The sequence below is a fragment of the Grammomys surdaster genome, unplaced genomic scaffold (genome assembly GCF_004785775.1).
Source record: "Grammomys surdaster isolate TR1022 unplaced genomic scaffold, NIH_TR_1.0 231336, whole genome shotgun sequence".
NCBI lineage: Eukaryota > Metazoa > Chordata > Mammalia > Rodentia > Muridae > Grammomys > Grammomys surdaster.
Window position 1 is genome coordinate 3,714 of NW_021624545.1, and position 22,638 is coordinate 26,351.

The 22,638-nt window shown below is 38.3% G+C and overlaps 1 protein-coding gene across 1 annotated transcript; it reads right to left on the minus strand.

The window, feature by feature from the left end:
- Positions 1-783: 783 nt before the first annotated feature.
- Positions 784-22,438, minus strand: LOC114616030 (ralBP1-associated Eps domain-containing protein 2; the record flags this gene model as incomplete). The annotated part of the gene is made up of 8 exons (XM_028761577.1): positions 784-920; positions 4,182-4,227; positions 9,030-9,083; positions 10,515-10,587; positions 14,485-14,579; positions 16,277-16,419; positions 19,079-19,142; positions 22,310-22,438. Coding segments are annotated over 8 exons (741 nt in total), but the record flags the coding sequence as incomplete, so codon positions are not given.
- Between the last annotated feature and the right edge of the window lie 200 nt (positions 22,439-22,638).

The following is a 22,638-nucleotide window of genomic DNA, read 5'->3' on the forward strand; positions in this document are numbered from 1 at the left end:
AAGAAAACATTTCAGGAAATCACACTGATAGTTTTCCTACATACATCAGTAGAAAGGCCCTTGCAGCTCCCCACATGACATCTGAGACAATGCTTTCTCTGCTGTCACCTGTACTGAAGCAAAGGTATATCTCCTACATTTTGTTCCTCAGCTTTCCTAGAGGACACGCCGCATCTCGAAGGAAGTAAGGGAAAAAGCAGTCCTCTCTGACACCTCCCGCCCCAGCGCAGCTTTCTAGAAACTCCAAAGCAGCCCATCCACAAGGCCCAGAGTGCTATACCCTCTACCCACCACCCAAACATCATTCAGATTTGGAGTCTTCTGAATTAAACCCTAAGAACAAAAGGATAAACTACCATAGAAGATTCTGGCCAGGTGCTGACCACTGAGCTCTGACCTCAAAGAACCATCCAATGTCTCAGGAAACTACCACTGATTTTATTTTTAAATGACCATGATATAGAGGACAAGGCTGCAGTCAAGCAGGCTCACAGTGGGCTGTCTGGAGTTGAAGCATTTTTATTCTCTTAGTTAAAAAAAAAAGAACTTCATAATTCTTGATTCTCAGCAGTGTGGGAAAGTCTCCAGACTCATATGCTATGTATCTGTCTGGGATATTTTCCTGCCCAAGAATATCACAGCAACATAAAGACTTGCATGGCAAGGAAAGTTGCCAGGTCTGTCTGCTCTTTTCCCTAACACACAGAGGCCTTTGCAGCAGAGACATAGACTGGCTCCAACAGGAAGGGTAATGGTTTGGGTGGATGCAGAGGGACACTTCACCTGGCACGCTGGGCTGGAAGACTTTATTCAGATCCAAGGAGGAGGCTCTGGAATGGGTTTTCTGTGGCCGTGGTGGTGGGGTGGGGGGGTCCTCACCCCTTTTCATGGCCTCTTCTATGGAGGTGCTAGAATAAGATCTGTAGCAAAATAAGGGAAGGTCAGAGGGAAAAGAGCAGAGCTTTATTCCCTGAAGCTGGGTTGAAACAGAAAATACCCCAAAGTCAAAATGACTGCAGAGAACAGACAAGGTGCCAAAAGGCAACTAAAACTTCTACTGTCCCTAAATGTCATTGTGAATAATAACTGTCCAAACCCAGCCATGACTGGGATTTTTTTTTTTTTGCCCTTATAATAGGCCTAAATTTACAATTTCTCAAAAAATGTTTTGTATAAATTCAAATCAGTTTCTGTGATAGTTGTTAATAAGAACAATGTGTAAGTCTTTCAGCTTGTATCCTTATGTGTTTTAGGAAAAGGGCTTCATGGTATTAGCTGATTAAAACCCTGGTTTACTAGAAATGTGATCACAGGCACATGCGGAATTGAGACTGCCACACTGACCAAGAACTCAAACACAAGGCTTATGCCACAAATGATGCTTCAGAAAGGAAAACACAGCAATCAGCTTCAGGAAGTTAGCCAGCCTTGCCCTGAGAAATAAGGGTTTTATGGAAATTTTCAAAGCAAAGGCTTAATTTTAACTTTCTTTAAAGTGCAGCAAAGCACAGTTAATTTGGTGACTTCTGACACTATAATAATAACATTTAAAGAAAATGGAAGAAAAGCCAGAATGCTGCAAACTCCAATCTGTTGTTTCCGTTTTTAAGGTGTTGTTTCAATGCTTGTGAAGCAGAGAAGAAATCTTCCTGAAGTAGTCGCTAGGATATTGGCAACATACTTGTTTTCTATGTTAATTCAACACCATACTTTTTCGGTTATTGATCAGGACAGGTTCCCAATATGATGATCAGGAAAAACATGGAGAAATGTGTCCATTTCTTCTATTCCCTTTCTCAGCTGACTTTGTGTCACAGCAGAAAGTTACCTCTGAAGCAAGATACATCTGAGAAAGAAATTACCTTGAGGAACCTGGCTTTTGTAATTAGCTATGGCAACAGTTCTTCCTAAATTAGAGTTGATCAATGGCTATTAAACTCCTTGAGATTTGGGTAAAATTGTTTTTGACAAAGCGAAGTTTTGTTTGCTTTTAACTTGTATTAGATTTGTTCTTTGACCACTTCATACATGTGTAATGTACACTTGGATTATTACAGTCCCTTCGCTAAGAGACCTCCCATTTCTATTATCTCTGCTTCCTCCCAAGTCTCCTCCCTACATTCATGAGGTTTTTTGCTTGTTATTTTGTTTTGTTTCTGTGTTTATTAGACCCACTGAGGTTTGTGTGTATGACTATGAGCTTGGAACTATCTATTTGTGCCTGGTGAACTCCTTGGGGCTATGGAGCTAGACACAATGGCTGCTCCTTTTCCAGAATCCATCAGTAACCAATAGTTCAGAAGGGAGGGGCAGGGACCCATGAGGTCCAATTCATAATTAACTGTTGCTAGGCAAGGTTTTTCTTTTCCAAAAACAAAAGTTTCTCAAGGTTTCTATGTGGTGTCTACAGGTTTTGTTTGTCTTACAAGGAAGCAATCTTTAAGACAGCCATAATAATGGTATGGGGGAATTCTCTTTGGTTGATCGTTGTACTGTATCTGGCCAGACAGATAAGACAAACAAAGACAAGAACTAAAGGAAAAGCTCTCTAACTCTGTCAAACAGAACCAAAGGGAATCAACAATTGCTCTATAAAGTAAGCTAGAGTTCCTAGTTAGAAGTTTAAGAAAAAAAAAATCTTTCAATGTCATGTATACAGCTTTGGTGACATGATCTACTCAAGGAAGAAAGAATAAGTATAAAAATGTAAGTGTAATAGTTTGTGTGAGCATGCACATGCTTGTGCACACATATACATACTATCCCATAATCATATATGTACACATATATATACATATATACGTGTGTATGTGTGTGTGTATTATTCCATATTATCCCATACCTCCTTTCTGTATATGATCTTCATTGTTTTGTTTTGTTTTGTTTTGTTTTGTTTTGTTAATATTAAATTCGTCCAGATCATTACTAGTGGAGGGTGTGACTTTGGGATTTTATACTTTCACTCATTGTGGGGTGAGACAAGAACTCAGCAGAAGCTGTATTTATGAAGTTTAATTTAATGGCTAATATGGTATATATCAAAGCCATATTTATGAAGTTCAATTTGTGGCTAATATAGTATATATCAGCTCATTTCTGCAATTCATGGAAGGCCTTTCTTATTGTAAAAGTGGGTTAATATTATGATTTCCATATCCCAAAGCTAGTACAGACTAATATGTAAAGAATCTGCCAATCCTTAAAAAAACAGAATGAATAAATATGGTCATCATAGAGTGACCATACTTTTCTTTTCTTTTTACTCAAATTAATTGTTGTTTAAAATATATACTAATGTAAATATCTATGACTTATATGAACAAGAAAATGAATCCTAAATTCTTTGATTTCCATTGAGATAATATTCCTTAATTTTTAAGAGCATAAAATATGATACTGTTTAAATCAACATGGGAAGTGGTATAGAGGATCTGAAGCTGAAGGAGGAAAATAAGTCACTGGAAGTTAACAAAGCAAACAAAAAAACAACAACCAACCAACCAACCACATGGTAGCCCATACAGCTCTACTGCTTAAAAGTGGCCACAATATCTCCTGTCTTCAGTGAGCTCTTTCAGTGTCTCTGTATTCACCCTCTGCTCCTCTCTTCCAAGTCTGATAACAGCCACAACTCTGTTCTCTTGGTTCTCCCTCTTTTGTTGATGGCTATTTAAAACTGTGAAGCTGAGAAAAGGCACTAATAACAGCTCAAACAGACCCTAGGTAGTGCTTACCTGAAGCCCAGTGTCTCCTTCAAGTCACCATAAACATTTTCCCTTCTATAGATTTTCTGCTCCAGAGTTCTTACTGTTTAGGTGTTCACATTCACAGAAACTTGAGTTGTTACCTTTTAACCCTAGTTTCCTCTTAACAAAGCTATACCCCTCTATTACTAATCATCCTACCCCAGCTCAGTCTTGTTACACAAACTGCCTTCTGTCAGGGATCCAGATAACAATAGCCACAATCTTCTAACACTAATGCCCACAAAGAGTAAAAGGTTCTCCAGCATCACTATGTGGGCCATTCTACTCTAGAGAAGTGGAATGGCCCACATCTTTTGGATTCAAATCTAATGGTAAACCAGATAGTAATTTGGATGTGGTTTTGGGGGTTTTGATTTACTTCTAGGCAGGGAAAAGGCACAAAGGGCATCAAATGAGAAATTAAATAAACACTACCTGGATCTTGGTCTTGCTTTGAGACTGTTGCAGTCCTTAGAAGTTGCTGAAACAAAAGATTATCTGTTGGTTGCTTGGCTTCTTATTTGTCAGCTAATCAGGGTAGTGAGTAGTACCTGGGCTAGTATAGAACACAGCAACAAGCAAAACTGAGGTTGATGTACCCATGTGAGAATGCAGGGGCTTCTACACCATGATAATTCTTATTTTATTTTTAAAGTTAAAGGCAAAAGAGGGAAAGAAGTCCAGCAAGTTTTCTCTCATTGAAACATTGAAAGGCCATTCTCAAGTCTAAATGGATTAATGGAGACATTCCAAGATAAAAAGACAACCCAATTCAGAGCTTGCCTTTTTATATAATGATAGATCCCACCTGAGGGCTTCTTGGTCTCTCATGATAGTCTAATAATAGACTTGAAACCAGTCTCCCACAAAGGTTAGGAATATATCTAGCTGCATATCTTCTTTAACTATATAATATTACCAGAGTCAGCTGAGTGGCTAATACCTGAATTCTAGAAGCAGAGGCAGGAGGATTGCCACAAGTCCAAGGCCAGCCTTGTCTATATATTGAGTTAGGCCAACCAAGACTAATTTAATGAGATCCTGTGCACATGCATGCATGCATGTATATGTACGCATGTGTGTACATATGTGTGTGCATGCACAAAGTACCATGGTTACCATGATCATGAGAAGGCTAAGCTCTTACAAAAAAAGGAAAATGGTGTGCAGCTTTTCCTATAAGAAAATATCCATAGCCAGGTGTGGCTGCTCATGCTTATGATCCCAGCACTTGGAAAGCTGGTTCAGGAATATCACCGTGGATTTGAGGACAGCCTAGGCTACATGGTAAATTCCAGAATAGTCTGGATAAACTACAGATTTAAACCCTATCTCAAAACCCTCCCTCTATACAAAAAGAAGGAAAGAAAGGAAGAAAGAAAGGAAAGAAGGAAGGAAGGAAGGAAGGAAGGAAGGAAGGAAGGAAGGAAGAAACTTCCCTTGTCTCTGTGACCAAATCATACAAAGAATACTATGGATTAAAATGTGTTTCAACCATACTTTTCCTCATCAAACCTAAATAAGAAGCTCATGTACTCAGTACCAATCGCCATGAAACCCACATTTCCATCAGAAGTAGTAGTAGTGATTAGAAACACTTACAAAAGCATCAGTCCTCTTTTGTGTTTCCACTTCTTTGTGGAAGGTGCCTTTAAAACCTCAGAGCTCTGCTATGGTTTTGCAAGCACTGCAAGTTTTTATCATAAAAATCCACAGGAAAAGTGCTATGGGGAGAATATAATTTGTTTCTTTGTTTCACATATTTATCCAAAAGAAAGTGTCATGTTGCACTATTCCGTCCTCATTTACACTCTTCCAAAGATAAAAGCCTCCTCTGGTATGAAGCAGCATAGATTGATGATGATCATTAAAACCCTTGGGTTAGACAAGCAAGGAAGAAAAGGAGCTGAAAATTCTCATAAACACCAGCAAGGCACAAAAAAACTCCCCAGAGAGCAAGCCCTTCCTTACATGTGGTCAGCTGCATTACAAAAAAAGAGCCATTTCTCCTAACCTAGTGAGACCAGGCATGTCTCAACTTCCAAATGAAATGTTGTCATAGCCCCCTCCTCACCAACAAAAGTATGGAAAAGCCAACAAGACTGAGACTCTCCTTGTTCATACCATGCACACAGACCTAGGCAAAGAAGGAACAAGCCCTCCCTACTTCCTATCAAACTCCAGGAAGCAAAGAGAGGCAACTCTCCTCAGCCAAAGAGACTGCCCTGGAGCTAGGAGGCAAACCTGCGACCAGAGTCACTGCAGTGCTAGAGGCAGCCTCTGAGTAGGCTCACCACTGTTCCTCCATGTTCCTCTTCTCCTTCAGAATTCACTGCTTTTCAGAAATATTTCAGTTGCAAAAGTCCTAGCCATTAACTCCTTTGTCATTTGTCTTTATCATTATCTTTGTGCTGCTGCAGGGATGGTGTGGAAGGAAGGGTTAGCTCTGCTAATGAGAGCTAAACAGACAGGCAGGCAGACAAATGGAGTAGGAGTGTGGATGAGCAATGAAGAAAGAAACAGCAGAGACTAGGCTGGGGTCCAGAGACCCCAGGTACTCCCCCCTAGCCACATCGCTAACCAGCTGAGCTGTCCTTTCTTCACATGGTAAACAAATCCCTCTCTCACAAAGACAAAGAAGAAGGCTGGAGTCCTAGGAATGTGAATGTCCTGCAGAACTGCAAACAGTTCCTTTTGTAGAGGATATAAACAAAGGTCCCTAATATTCTAGGTCTGAACATCTGGATTCTGAATTTAGTTCCTTACAGGATAAAAAGAGGTAGAGATGGAGCAAGTAGCAGAAGGCGAGAAATGCTGCGATGCCGAAGGACCGTGAGCTGCTCAAAAGCAACGGAACAACACCTGGAACTGCCCACAGCAATCTGGAGACCATACTGCACAGGAACACCTCATCATGATCCAGAAGCAAGATGACAAGTACTACTGTGCACTGTGTGTGGTTGAATTAGGCTAGACTGGAACATGAGGCATGACACGTCTTAGACTCCACTAATACATATGCATCCAATAACTGAAAGGGTCAGAGTATGCTGGAAATGTTTAACAAGGAATCTTCACTCCCTAATGACTTGGTAGCCCTCATCTGTCATCCACCACATCACTTTCACTGCTATCAGCAGTATTACCATGTACAGTAATAATAAGCAGAGCAGAGACATAATTTTCCTCTCTACCAGCAAAGATGTATCCAAGGCACAGCTTGGTAAGTTGGTCCAGGTTTCAGACTACAAAATCCTCAACAGTACCACTCTTAGTTAAGTCTTCCATCCACCACCCTAACAGACTGACTCAGTTCCCCAGTGCATGTGAGTATCTGCAAAAATGGCAAGGGCACATTATGTTGCAAGCTCAAGCAAAAGCCAATGGATGGATCACAGCTTCTCATTTAGCTGGAGAGAGGGGAAAATGGCAACTTCCTGGAACACTCCAGGCATGTTATCTTTCATCATCTTTCCAGGAAATGAGATAGGGAAGATGACACAGACCTAATGATTAACCTAAAAGCCTGCAGTGGAGCTGAGAGGAACTGTCTCCAGTACATTGACTACCAAAATTATAATTACCATCTTGTGACTCACCTATCTCCCAGGGGGAAGCTGTGGTGACTTCCCAGGAAACAGGCTATTAAATATGTTTGAGATGCAGAATTACATCATATCCAGAAGGGGGCAGCAGTAGGAAGAATAAATCAAAAAAACACACAGCATGTTCCCAGACAATGTGAAACAAATTTAGATATATTTCATGTGCTGTGGCACACCTGTTAGGTTTTATCTGGTGGTGTCAAATCCTAATCAAGGAATGTTAAAAATGAAAACCAAGGCTCATGCCTCACAAAACACTTGATCTCATGCTGAAATCTCTGGAACAAATAGAAAAACTTAGGATTCTCAAAGCCTATAGGAGAAGCATTAATTTAACTCCAAATTAAAATAGCTTTTACTAATACCATGCCATGAATTTTACGAAGTACCTACCTTAACATCCGAAATCAAAGATGCTTAGAATTAGCCTACACAAATAGAACATTTCCCCTGTGATGAATAGATTCAAATATGTTTCAAAAGTCAAAATCAGGCTTGAGAATTCCCACTGACTTTAGAGTCATGATTGACTTATCATCTTAATTTCCTATTTTGCAGCATTGCTTTTTGGAGGTAGTGGTTTCCAAATAGGCCACATAGCAGACTCACCTGGGACTGGGATTTCTTCTGTCCAGTCCTTCCTATCTCTTCCTATTTCCTCTTTCTCTATCCTACTTTTGCTTTTAAACTTCACATGAACTTATTATTTGGGAAACATAAGCATAAGCTCCAGTAGCCTACTGATTCCTTTGTTGCAACTTTAAACAAGCTCAGGATGATAGTTAGTCAACCATAAGAAACAGTATTTACATTGTAAATATGCAAAAGCAATAATAATAAAGAAGAAAAGGGAAACTTCATTCTAATCTTCATAACCAAAGATCTAAATAAAAGATGCTTTCTCTAGAGCCATTTGATTTTTAACAGAGTTTATCTCACTTCAGTGACATCTCTATTAAGAGAGAGCTGAGGGGGCTAGATAGATAGCTTACTATTCTTGAAGGGGACCTGGGCTTAGATCCCAGCACCCACATGGCAGCTCACAACCATCTGTAATTCCAGTTCCAGGGACCTGACACTTCTTATTGACATCCATGAGCAATGCACATATATAAGGCATATATATGTGCTCAGGCATATACATATACACACATAAAATTAAATAAATAGGTTTAAAAGAAAAAGTTAGAAGCACAGGTCCAGAAATTCTCTATGGTTTTCCAGACACATTTACTCCAAGAAACTGACTTCATAACTTTTCTTCTTTTTCTCCTTGGAATCTACTCCATGTTTAAGCAGTACCTTCCTGGTAGAGAAAGAGTATAATGATATTTGAGATTGACACTTAGGCAGTGAAAATACCAACTCTGGGCCTCTAGTTAATCCACCTTATGAGTTCTTTACATATAAAGCACAGGCATTTATGTAAATTACTGTCCCAATTTGATACTTCTAAATTCAAACTGAATGAAATCTAAACTCAGAGCCTAAAGTCATTCTCTATCTGAAGAGAGGGAGATGGTAGAAAACATAAGGCTTCTTGTTTTACAAAACACAAGCCAAAAATTTACAGACACAGACACTATCACAGACACAGTAATCTTCGGGTCACCAAACAGCTGAGGTTTTTACAATTAGGTTATTGGATAGAGAACATATTAAAATGGTTTCATCCTACCTGTATCCTCAGATACGTCCTTTGGTAAGGATTCGTTAACAGTACTTTTCAAAGCTAGTAGTATTTTGTTTCATGTTTAAGGAAGAAGAAAGAGAAAGGAGAAGAAAGAAAACAAAGGCCTTGTGAAGTTTTATTTCTGAAATACATTACATTAAAACAAATAACTCCTATCCATCAGTTTAAAAAGGTCTTACAAACCTCTAGAGTTGCTATAGCATTTCTAGAACAATGAAAACCTCATAAAGCATGGAAACAGGTTCTCCATGGACAAAAGGAAGGCCTAATTTCAACTTTCTAGAGAGATGCCATTAGTGGTTAGGAATTACCAAATTAGAATTACCAAAAAGGATCTGAAATTTCTCATTTTCCTTCTTAATGGTCAATCAATGACAAGAGAATGTTTGGGATTTAAACCTATGTTTTAATATGTTTTAAGAGTTTTGTAGTTGAGGCAAAGACTTGTAAGTTATGAGAGTGATCAGCTGTAGACAATGTCTAGTTCCACTTGAATGTCCTAAACAAACATTTAAATAGAAAGTATGGAACTTTCAGTGCTTGATGGAAAACTTCTTTTTCATGTTTCATGTCTCTGTGAGGCTGAATTAATGGCAGGGCTCAACAGTAAAACCTGAAATGGCTTCACTTCAGATTGGCTTCTCCTACTTGTGAGTGGTGAATTGATGTAACAGATGGAACACTGGCTTAAGACAGAAACTCTTGGTTTCTGTCCCAGGTCTTTTTTTCTTTTTGTGAAAGTAGATCATTCATACTGCCTGCCTGAGCTCGCTGCTTATTTCTAAATGTTAAGTGATTTAGAAAGGCACTAGTTTTATGAGGCCTGTACGTAAGACAGTATACGAGGAAGGACCTGGTAAGTCATAGAAGGATCATACAAAGTACAGGGTCCTTAGAGGAGAGGGTCCTTCCTGCACTTGTGGATATTACAGACCAATGTGCCCCATGTCTGCGGGTATCTCTAACACTGGACACTGTGCTGACTACCTTCTCAGCTACTCAGTAAAATAAGCAAATTGAAACTCGCCTCCATATCACACCTTCGCATCCTTAAGACTTATGAGAAACAGATAAAGCTTTAAGATTGGCATTCTATCTGAAAGAACTTCTTTATGGGTTAGATCTGTATACAAATGTATATATTAGTGCTGTTTGTTTCCCAAATTATCTATGCCAACACTAAATATTAATCTCCTAATCCTTTCCATTTCCATACTATGGGACCAGAATCCAATATAACACCTCAAAATACCCTCAGATTAACAATGACCAATGAATTAAGGTGATTCAGACACAAAAGGTCTTACTGCTACTTTGTGAACTATAGGCTTATGACAACAACTTGAACATATCCAAATGAGTATCCATATGACCCAATGTCTTCATATGATCTAGAAGCTGTTCTGGGAGAAATCAATGAGGAAATGGAAGAAGACATCCTTTTAAGAATAAAACTAATTCTTTTCCTACCTTGTTGGTCATCACTAGTAGTCACATCTTGGGTAGGGACAGGAAAGTCAGCCATGTCTTTAACAGATGTCTTCTTGGAAAAGAAAATTAAATATACAGGTTGAAATAAAAATTAAATGATAATCACACATGAATAAATGTTTTAAAAGTTATAGTTAATGTCAAAAATGTATGTCTTCAATAAGTTGTGACATTTAATCTCCTTTATTAATTTGGTTTCCTAATGAGGTATAAGTAAATTTGCACTAAAGTATTTACATACATAGAGAAAAGAAACATATTTGAGAAACAGAAATTCAAATCAAGGCTTATTAGTGAATGTTTCATTGAATTTGAATCTTGACTACGAGAGAGGCAGAGATTTTTTTTTTTTTTACATTTGTCCAGTCAGCCAAGAACCAACCTGGCCTTTAGAGCCTTTTTCACAACAGGAGAGGCTGTGATAAGTGAGCCTACAGTGTGAGTACTTGCCAGGATCTGTTACGTAGTGGATGTCCAGTCTCCTCATTGTAGATGTTTATTGATGAGTAGATCAAAAATTTCCCCTAAAGCTGGGCACAGTGGCAACCCACACACACACTTTTTAAAGATTTATTTTCATTTTTATGTGAATTGGTGTTTTTACTGCATGTATGCCTGTATGAGGATATCAGATCCCCTGGAACTGGAGTTACGGACAGCTGTGAGCTATCGTGTGGGTGCCAGGAATTGAGCCCAGGTCCCCTGGAAGAGCAGGCGGATCTCTGTGAGTTTGAGGCCAGCCTGGTCTACATAGTGACTTCTATGACAGCCAGGGCTACCTAGTGAGACTCAAAAAAACATTTCTCTAACTCATAGATAAGAACAGGGTAGATTGATACCCATAAGGTATTTCTCCTTTTCTGAGGAAAAGGAAGACAGGTAGTGGGGGAGGGGCTTGAAAGGATGGAACTGAGAAGAGAGGAGGGAGCTTTGATAGGGATATAAAGTGAATTGATTAAAGAAAAAAGGAAAAGTTCTCAGTATATTAATTGAATACTCAAATTGATCACATATGAATTGTTTTCAAATAGTTTAAAGTCTAGTAACTGTACTAAGCTTTCTCAATATGTACTCTAACTATAGTAATAGTAAAATATAATGTGTTTAAAAACTGCCCAGAGAGCATATCTTAAATCTCCACTGAAACAAAGCTAACACTGAAACAAAGGTGACTAGAGAACTACTTGGCCTGACTGTGGTAATGACTTCACAATGTATGTATGTCTCTATACATGTATCAAGACATCAAAAATATGTGAAATTTTACTGGTCTTACTAGACTAATATACTAGACATCAGGGAAGCTGGAAAGTATGTATTCTAAGGCCTTTGCTGTGGTTAAAGAATAAAATATATTCATATTTGTGCCATCTTTATGTGCAAGGTCTACGAAGGTATCTAAAAATGGAAAATGGCTAGGTAGACAGAAGAGTGACGGGATAACTTGTCACCAAATGCACTTTGGTACATTTTAAATAGATTTGAAACTTAGAAATCGATGTAAAAATGTAAGGATAGTGATTAAAAGCATAGAGGTCTTTGGTCCAGTGGTTAACTTTCATTTACTTCTCAGAACTCAAAGACAGACTTCTAGTTTTAAATGTTTCCAAAATAAATGTCATAGCACTGCTATGTGGGAACCTGATCAAGGGTCTAACAAGCCTCATCTAGGTGATTCTTCAAGTGTTAATGTCACAGTTATAGCATAATATAGTATATAATCACTTTAAAGTAAAAATATTTTATGTATCACTACAGAGAAACCACTAGACAGACAGCTCAAACATCCACTGAGTTATGTGATAAACTGGAAAATATTTTCTCAGTACAAAATAGCAAAAATTATAACATTTCTCAGGCTAACATCCATTTAAACCAAACAGCAGGCTGGATTATACATTCATGGATACTGCATAAATTCCAGAATGCAGGAAGAAACTTTAGGTGCATTTCTTAAAAGAGCTATGTTTTACTTTTAGGTTGTGTACATGATGGTCCAATCTTTCCCTTCATTTTTAATTTAGTTTTTGAGAATTTCATATCTAAGTGCTGTCTTTATAGCACTTCTCTTATATGCTCTCCTCCAAATCCTATGTCCCCCCCCCACTCCTTTTCAAATCCATGGCCTCCTCTTCTTTCATAATTACTTTTATAAACATATGAATGTATGGATATATGACACAGTCTGCTAAGTTCATTTAGTGTTGCTTATATGTACATGTTTTAGGGATGATCACTTGGGACTAGGTAACCTGTCAGGGATCTTGTCCCTAGAGAAGGCTGATCCTCCCTCTCTTAGCAGTCATTCATTTCCTGTAGCTCTTCATCTAGGGGTAAGTCAATGATAACAACGGTTGACATTCCAATGTGGAAGGAGGAAATCTCACAAGGCCCTCTCACTTTTTGATTTATATACTATCATTTTTCTGTGGGCTAGTACATAGCCTCCATCTACATTTTAGCTGTTTCTTCTAAAAGGAGAGCTAACACAACCTTCAATTGGTTTGACATGGCATGCATTCCTGTCCTAAGAGGTGATTCTCCACAGTACAATAAAAGCCCCAGAAATAATCTCCTATTCATAGTGTATTATCTCCAATAAATTATCAATGTCTTTTTCTTTTACAGTGCTGGGGATTGAACCTAGAGTCTCATAGCATTCTAGGCAACTGGCTATAGCACTAAACAATATCTCATTGTGCTTTTCTGCTTCTGTTTTGAGGCAGGGTTTCATTCAGTTTCCCAGACTAGCCTTAAAATCAGTCCATAGCCCAGAATGGCCTTGAACTTATGATCTCCAGTCTTTACAGAGCAAGCAGTTGGCAATACAAAGGTGGCCAGAAAATATATCTTAATAGTGCATCTCTTTTACTGTCTTCTTCCCATCTTGACTGCATTATAGAAGAAAATGGTCTAGGAATAAAACAATTCAGACAAAATGAATCCAAAATGTCACTGAAAAAACCTAACTGAAGATATAGCTCAATGGTAAAGCACTTGCTTAAAACACCTAAAGGAAACAAAAAGCAAATAAAAATGAACACAAGATTTTAATGGCTATTTCACCAATGGAAATATATAAATGGCTAACAAGCACATGAAAAAAATGTTCAACATCTCTGGTGATATTCAAACTGAAACCATCATGAGACACACATGCATCCCACTGGGATGGTTAAAATAAAAAAGACAGGAACCAGGGCGATCAGGACTATGAGGAAACAGGAGTTCTTATAAATTTCTGGTTGGAGAAGTGAAATAATGCAGTTTGGTGGTTCCTCAAAAGTTTAGCACAGTTACGGTACAATCCAACAATTCCAAAGAGAAACAATCAAATTTGCCCATTTGAAAAACTTACTCATATAGGTTCATAATAGCCAAAATATGCAACAAGGAGGGAGAAATAAGCAAAATGTAGCATATCCATACAATGAAAACTATTCACTACTAAAAAGGAATGAAGTACTTTCAAAACATTATGCTAAGTGAAAAAGATACTCAAAAGCACACATCCACCATTGTCCTATTTATAAGAAATGCTTATAATAGACCAAACCAGAAACAGAAAGGTTAGTGGGAGTCACGGAGATGGGTCAGTGGGTCAGAGATCACTTGTTGTCACATCTGAGGACCCAAGTTCAATCCCCCAGGTCCCACATTGTAAAGGGAAAGGACTGACTGTAAAGGGAAAGTTGTCCCCTGTCCTCCATACTGATGTCATAGCCTGTGTACTCAACTCCCCCATGAATAAATACATATAATAAGATTGACTAGTGATCATAAAAGGGTGGCGATGGGAACTGTGGCAAGTGGTGCTAATCAAAAGTGGGTTTTATTTTGGGTTTTGCTCTAACTGCTCATTTTCCATAGTTTGTGAAGACATAAGCTATGGTTTACTTCTACATACATCCTGATTAACATGGGTAAGCTTTATGTTTTATTTCTTTACCTCCATCCGATTCAAGTCACAGGACTGTTGGTTTGCTGGCATTGACTCAGAATAAGAATCAAAAATTGCGCACTCCCACTTGGATTTAGGGAAAGCTAGCAGGAAGCAAAAGAATACATAAGAATATTTACTATAGCCATAGTGGAATGTCTTAACAGTGTTTCTGTGCTCATTAAATGTAACAAAAGTCAGCTCATTCACATGTACTATTTACATCACTAGTTGTAAAGAGACAGCATTTGAAGATCTTTACAAACACAATCTAGTAGTGTTATTCCCATTTCACAGATGCTGAAACTGAGAAACAGGGAAGGCAAACAACTCACTCAAGGGCATACAGCCAGTAAGTGACCAACAGAGACTTGAACACCCAGAAGTCCAGCTGACGAATTCTTGCTCTTAGTAATGAATGTTACAACATGATAATAATTTGCCACACTGACTACCATGATATGTTAAGTTTTAATCATATTAAACACAATTTTAAATGCAGTAGCCATAACAATGGTTTAAATACTATGAAGATTAACAAAAAATACCTCCTTTTAGGTATTGCTAGAAATAAGCAAGATTCTAAAATAATATATACCAAACATAACTTCATAAAATATTTATCTCTTTGGTTAGCAGGAGTAACAAAAATAAAAGCATACTTTCTTACTGACTGACAAAAGAGAAATAGCATTACAAGTCTCTTAGAGCATACAACAGCAAAAGTAGTTGTTAGTTGGGAAGCTCAGGAAATTGGCATGAGAGAGAAAGGAGGCTACATTATAAGCTAATGGCCTGGCTGCCAGGTTCCTTCTTAAGAGTGCATTCTACTTTACTACTTTGCCATGAGGTAACTAAGAAAGAAAAATCACAATGACTTTTAAAAAGTTGCTAATATTTCAAGAGGAAAAACATAATAAATAGAAGTTAATCAAATATGTCAAGATACACTGTTAGGAAGTCAAATTTTAATGAAATATTTTTTTAAAAAAAACTAAACGCAATGTGTTTTTTAACCCTTCCTGGTCTGCCCTGGGCCAATGTTCTTGCTTATGATTTGTTCCCTGCTTTTCTCTTCAGCCTCATCCTGGCCTCTCTTCTTTGTTCCATACACTCCAACCACCATAGCCTGAAGTTCCTATCCCTTGAGTGGTCCAACCTTCTTCTCAGCACCTCTTCCCAGACCACAGTGAAAACATGGTGCCTTTCACATAGACAACACTAAAAACATTTTAACACGCTATATAACAAAAATGTTCTCCTGGAATCCACCCAGTCTCCCAAACATGGATGTATCAAAAATGGCTCATACATAGTCCACCAAACGATGCAATGTAGCCTTACAAGTCTATCTTCTAATTTGGAGAAAAGATTATTAGTTCTATGATTGATTATTAAAGAAAAAAACCTTATAGCTTTGAACTACCCTGCTAAAGACCAATTAGAGATACTAGGATATGTCTCAAGATGCCAAGCTTATAGTTGCCTCTATAAGATGTATTTTCTATCAACAGTGGGATTCAGTACTTGCCATCCATGACTGTCATGAAAAAAAAAAACCAGTGATATTGGTTCTAATGTACCCAGAAGACACCATAAATAGAAGAACAGATGGTTTATACTTCCTTAAATCATCCCTATAACTCATATTCTAACATGTGGAAGTCTGATACAAGTTAAAGAAAGAATCTTCAGATGTCAAGGACTCCCTGGTGTCCAGACATCATTTTAAGAAGTAAGAGTTTGTTATTAGGCATTCACAAAATATAGCTAAGGTTTATGATGTATGATAAGGCCTTACCTGCTTGCAAGTACTCTGACTGCAGAGTTGGAGGCAGGCCCTCTGGCAGTGGGTAGCCGTTCTTCCGGGCTACGATGAGATGAAATGCAGCACAGAACTCAGACAAGGTCAGGGCTCCATCACAGTCAGCATCACTGAGTTCCCTAGAAGATGAAAGATGTCATGAGCTGCTCGTCATGCAGCAACAATCAGCCTCAACCCTGCACACACAGTTCCCAGATACCTGCCCATGGCCTGTGATAACCTCAAAGTTTCTCAGGCAAACCCATGTGAAACCCAAGGGGCCACTGAGAGGGAACAAAAACAAGCTGATCTGTGGCAGTACCATCAGTGGCACTTTGTAAATGAAAATGGAAATTCTTCCGGCTCTCCATTAAGTCTGGTTTTTTTCAACACTGAGACAAGGCATAGAGAATTCTAGTGAGGAGAAAAAAAAGTGATGCTTGGATTTTTGCAGTTACCTGACAGTTGCTCGATAAGTGCAGGCTGTGTAGTGTGAAGAGTGCTGGACTCGATGCTGGAAATGAGCCAAGGAAGGGCAGACACAGCCACTAAGGAGTTCATTCAGACCATAGACATAGGCACTTCTTTTTTTTTTTCAGTTTTAAGGGAAAATGTTCTCAAGAAATGTGCATTTTGGTAGCAAGTTAGTCTCTGCATGAGATTTTTTTTTCTTAGAAAGCTGGGCATAGTGGTATATACCTGTAAGCCCAGCACTTGGGAAGCAAAGGCAAGAAGATCAGGAGTTCAAGCCTTAGCTACATAAGAATTTCAAAGCCAGCCAGAGATACATGGGACCTGTTTTAAAACATGGATACAGAGATGGGATGAGCAAAAGCAGGAGAAAGACGGAGGCGACAGAAGGGGAGAGGGGAACAGAGAAAATGAGAGTATATAGGAATATAGAGAGATTCAAGAAACACTGGTTGTATCATATTTTAACATAAAAGTAGCAACTAGAAAAAGGCTGGTACTGGAAAAGGAAAACATGAAGAAAGGGAGTCTTAAAAAGGCATGTCTTTACTTCAGTCACCATCTTTCACTAGAAGACACATACCTATTCATTAAACACAAAAGAAACCTATTTGCTAAAAAGAACTAAGATCCCTTAAGCACCAACATCTCTGTAGTATACAGACACAAGCATACTTGTATTAGGCCAAGTGTAGAAAGGACTTGTGTAAAACTGTACTAAAAAGATGTCGCTATTGGGGAAAAAAACCTCTAAGAGAAGGCCTCTACCTTTGCTTTGGACCATTTGCATCCTCCTATTCCCCATGAGACTGTTGCTCTCATTCAGAATGCAGCAGCCCTGAAACAGCTGCTCCCCAGGGTGAGGCATCTGGGAACTGCTTCAGATGCCGGATGGAGAATATGCCATTTAGCCTTCATGCATTTGTCTCTACAAAATGACAGGAAGCCTCACAGGGTAATGTTAAAGCTGGGAGCTCTGCCAAAACAGACTCTATTCTTTTCAAAATGGTTGGGTTTTTTTCCTACCGTTAAAATCTAACATAAGACTTGTTACAAAAAAAAAAAAAAAGCCAGACTATACAGTTAAAAAAACTAAATCCAGCTCAAAATCCCAGCTACACTGGCATGCACGATATACCAGGAATAGTTTTTCAATAAGATCCACAATATATGGTATGTGATGCAAAATTCTATCATAATTTTGTAATGCATCATGAAAAACTCTTTACATAAATATTCCAATGTTTTAATATATATTTATAACAGCATGATCCACAGAGGCAAGAGTTTATGGTGCTGAGCATTTTCAGACATGCAAAGGGAACCATCTGGACCATTGCAGCATAGCCCTCCTGGAGCTACAACTATGGCAGGCCTCAGCAACAAGGCAGAGCCCACACTGCAGCTGCACAGGCTGAATTAGGGCCCAGCTGTGAAACACCTGCCAAATTTACACAGTTCACAGGCATCTAGAATAGACAAATTTAACTTTGTTCCAGAATGTTCTTGGACCTTCTGTTCACCCTACCTTATAAAATATTATGAAGAATGGCTTTTCAAGGTCCTCTGGCTCCTTGCCTCACACTAAGTTAAAAATATGAAAATAAAATGTATGACAGAATGTCTCACATGTGCACAACTGCCTAGACTGAAATCAGGATGGGAAAAGAATAAAAGTAGGAAATTCCTTTTCTTATATGTACATATATGTGTACATCTGTGTGTACCACATGAATACAGTGCCCTAGGAAACCAAAAAGTGTGTTGAATCCCCCAGAGCTGGAATTACAGGCAGTCAGGAGTGCCATGTGGGTGCTAGGAATCAAAATCAGCCCCTCTAAAAGAGCAGCCATCTCTCTAGTCTGCAGAAATTACTAGTAGCTAACACTTAGGGCTCACTATGCACATATGATACTGGTCACTGTGGTTTTCAGATAATTTATTTAATCTTCATAGCATAAAAAAAGAAAAAAAACTTGAGTTATGTTTACTCTCAATCTGCTTTAAAAAATCATCCAGAAAATAAACTTTTCAGGGCTGGGAGTGGGGCTCAGCAGTGGAACACTTACCTGGTATGTGTGAAGCTCTGGACTCAAACCTTAGCACCACCAAAAACAAACTCAAAAATCAAAACTTACTTGAGAGGCTGAGGCATGATACTTACGGCAAGTTTGCGGCTATCCTGAGCTACACAGTGAGTTACAGGTCATTCTAGACTACAAAGTAAAACTCCATCTCAAAGCAAACAAAAATCACATCTTAAAAAGTTAAATTTCAAATCAGCTAAAAGATGAGCGTATGATAACACTTGGCAGTAAACGTACTCACCAGATATAAGAGAGTTCTGGAATGGAGAGCTTTGATTTGGTGAAGAAGTTCTTGGCCACAGACCCTGTCAAAAGCCATGATTTAAGTCAGCCGTTACTTACTGGTCTGAAGCAGCTTTGATGTGCAAGCAAATCACCATGTTTTCCTTTAACAATCTCTAGCAAATAGCTAAAAATGCATTTATTCCTCAAGCAAAAACAATTACAAGGACTCTCATAAAACAGCATGTGGCTTGCCTAGCATGTCTGAGGGCCAAAGATTGATTCTTCGTGCTGCAAAAATTAGAAAAATACAAATAAAAGGAATATAGATTATGTTAAAAAAAAAGACAATGCAATGACAAATCCTCATGACAAATACAAATCAGAAACTCCTGCTGTGTTTACCAAAACTGCACATTTTCATTAAAAATGCCTAAGAAAACTTTCAAAATTACTTAATAAAAATATGTTGAGTTTTATACTTAGAGAATGAAAAGGCAATATAGAGTCATAGAAAAATGATAAGCAAAAAGGAAAAATGGTATATCATTAACCCTACCAAAAATATTGAGAAATAGTTTTGATGAGATTTAAGATTTCTTGGTGGCATTTTAAACAATTCAGCCAGGACTCTTTTCACTGTAAATTTCCCTATGTCAACTGAAATTGAGTTATTATCCCATCAGCCCAGCTGTGCTTGAAATGTTAGCCCTCACTGAGCTTTCTCCTGTTTTCATGCTTCCAACCGTTTCACAATTCAAAAGCCTCATTTCTAACACAAGAGAGCATTAAAGCCCCAAGTTTTGTTCGAAGATAAATCCAAAGTCTCCCAGAGCAATTACAAGTTTTCTAATTGGCCTTAAAACAACAAGAATCAGTGAGAATTTAGTTTGTGGTAGATACTTGACTGCCATATGCAAAGCCCTGGGATCCATGCCCCAACACTACATAAACAAACAGAGAAAAATCAGGCCAGGCATGGCCTGCACACTTTTAATCCCAGCACTCGGTTGACAGAGCAAGGCAGGTCTCTGTGAGTTTGAAGCTAGCCTGGCCTACATAGCAAGTTCCAGACCAGCAGGGGTTACACAGTGAAATACTGTCTTCAAAATAAAATTTAAAAAGGGTTATAATGGATCCTAAAGCAGCAATTAACTTTCTTTTGATAAATTATTAAGAATTAAAGCAAAGTATCAATAACCCAATGAGCCTTCTCCCTAAATGTACTGTCAATAATGCTAACACATGACTCGTGGCTACCAATGCAACCAACCACCTTGTGAAACACTTGATAGACAAAATTTGTTGGCTCATTTACCAACTATCCTATAGCAACCAAGATATGAAGACATTCTCCTATCAGTCTGTCTTCTGCTGGATCCATTCCCTTCAAAGCATAGTAGTCCCAACCCATTAGCTAATGCTGGCTTTCACACTGGAGACTACTGTCCATAGAGTCTCAAAAAAGTTAGGTGGAAGGCACTGGGAAGCTGACAGCTATCAAGTTCAGCTGTGTCCCAGATGTCACCAGCTAAAGAAGGAGCAGAGGAGAAAGCCCAAGAGTCCTGTCTCCTTTGAGTGCACCATGTGAGAAGTCCTCATGTTCTTTCACTCCAGCTCCACCACCAAGCCACCAGAAAAAGAGACTCTGTTTATATGAAAAGCCCAAAACATACAAATCTAGAGAAAGAACATACAGTAGTGAGCTAGGTCTTCGAGGTGGAGAAGACAGGAGTAGGGAGGCACTGCTACTAAGTGGATGGGTTATAGAGGGGTGATGGGAAGGTTCTGAACTTAGCTTATGAATCTTCTCTGTGAATGAACTAAAACCACTGAACTGCACAGTTCAAATGGTAAGTTTTATGGTATTATATCTCAACTAAGACACTTATTTTAAAAGACATCAACTAATGCCATTATGAACTTCTTCATTGTAATCAAACTTAACATTTAAAAAAATATATGAGACGATCAGAAAATTCTGAACAATAAAGACTTGATTGTGCTAAAGAATCTGTGATTTTTTTTCTCACATGTATCAGTGAGTTCTGGTTATGTTTTTTCTAAGAAACCCAAAGATATATCCTGAAACATTTTTCAAATCAAATGGTCTGGCAATCATATTTCAAGACGATCCCTGCTGAGAGGGACTATATAAAATTGTCAGCACGTGTCCATGGGGATTTGTTATAGTTGTGAGTCAAGTTGTATCTATACTTGAAAATCTGAAAAAATAAAACGGTTGAAAGAAATTTTAAAAACACCTCCAACAATGATTTATCCATATTTAGCTAAGTATCTGAATAAATTGTGAAAAGACTCAGATGAGCAAGAGGTAAGGTTATCAAGTAGTCAATGTACGGAATCTGGATTTCTGTTCATCTATTCTAAATCATGATGGTAAATTCCTTTGTTATTTCTATACTATTCTACCTTCCATAAGGTCATTTACCACCAATCACTGAAATGATGTTTACCTTTACATATACAGGAATATATCAATTATATACCTTATTTCATAGAAAAGTAATCTTAATCCATGCTTGACTGTTAGCTTAGAATGATCAAACCACACTGTTATCCTTTACATTTGAAGTGTAAGAAGAAAGTTTTATCATTTTTTCTTCCAGACTCTACTACTTCACTGTTTGCGTAGTCATCAGCCTGGTAAAATGTAGGCACATGGGAATTAAATCAATTCCCCTCAGCTTGAATTTTACATGAGAGTACAAAAGGAATGCAGATATCTGACAATAATCGAGAAGAACTGACTGAGAAAATGCTGGCCAGTCTTCCTTTCATATCTTAATTTCAAGAACCATGAAAGAAAGACTTAAGCCAAAGAAACTGGCCTGTGCTTAAACTTCTGGGCGCATAAAGCCTGAGGGAGCTCTGCCGGAAGGAAGGGTACACTTGGTCTTTGTTCTGACTCTAATATAATGAGTAAGCAATTTGAGGTGTCCCTTGGCACTGCCATCTACTGTTCCAAGTGCTTTAGCAGATAAGGTAGAGGATCTGGACTAAGGTCTCCCAAATTCCCATTTACCTTTCTGCAATAGCAGTGTAATTTTCCCAAGGTCAGTACCATTTTTTTTTCTGCATGACTTATACTTGATAAGAAATTCTACCTTAGAGGAATACAAATTGGAATCAAAGAAGGTTATAGTATTCATTTTGTATCGACTGTTTCTCAAGATGTTCTGCAGTTATTCACATGGGCTTCACGTTCCAGAACACCATGTCCTCTCACCTGAAATGAAGGAACTCGGGTCTGGCTGGAGGGATCGAAACTGATTGACATAGTACTCCCGTTGTTCCTCTGTTATCCTCCAGGGCTCATCTGGGTAATTACTGTTGTTCTCCTGCAGTTCTCGCTCCACTGAAAAGGACTTTTAAAAAGAAAGTGCTCACAGAACTTGCCTGTTATGAGATGAGGTGTAAGACTTAAACACCAATAAACGTTATTTTGTATTTTTTCTTAATTTCTCCTCAAAGGAATAAATGTAACTTCCTCATAAAAAAATTTAACCAAAACATAAACTATAATATAAAGGAGCCATCAAGCTTCATGGGTTTTTT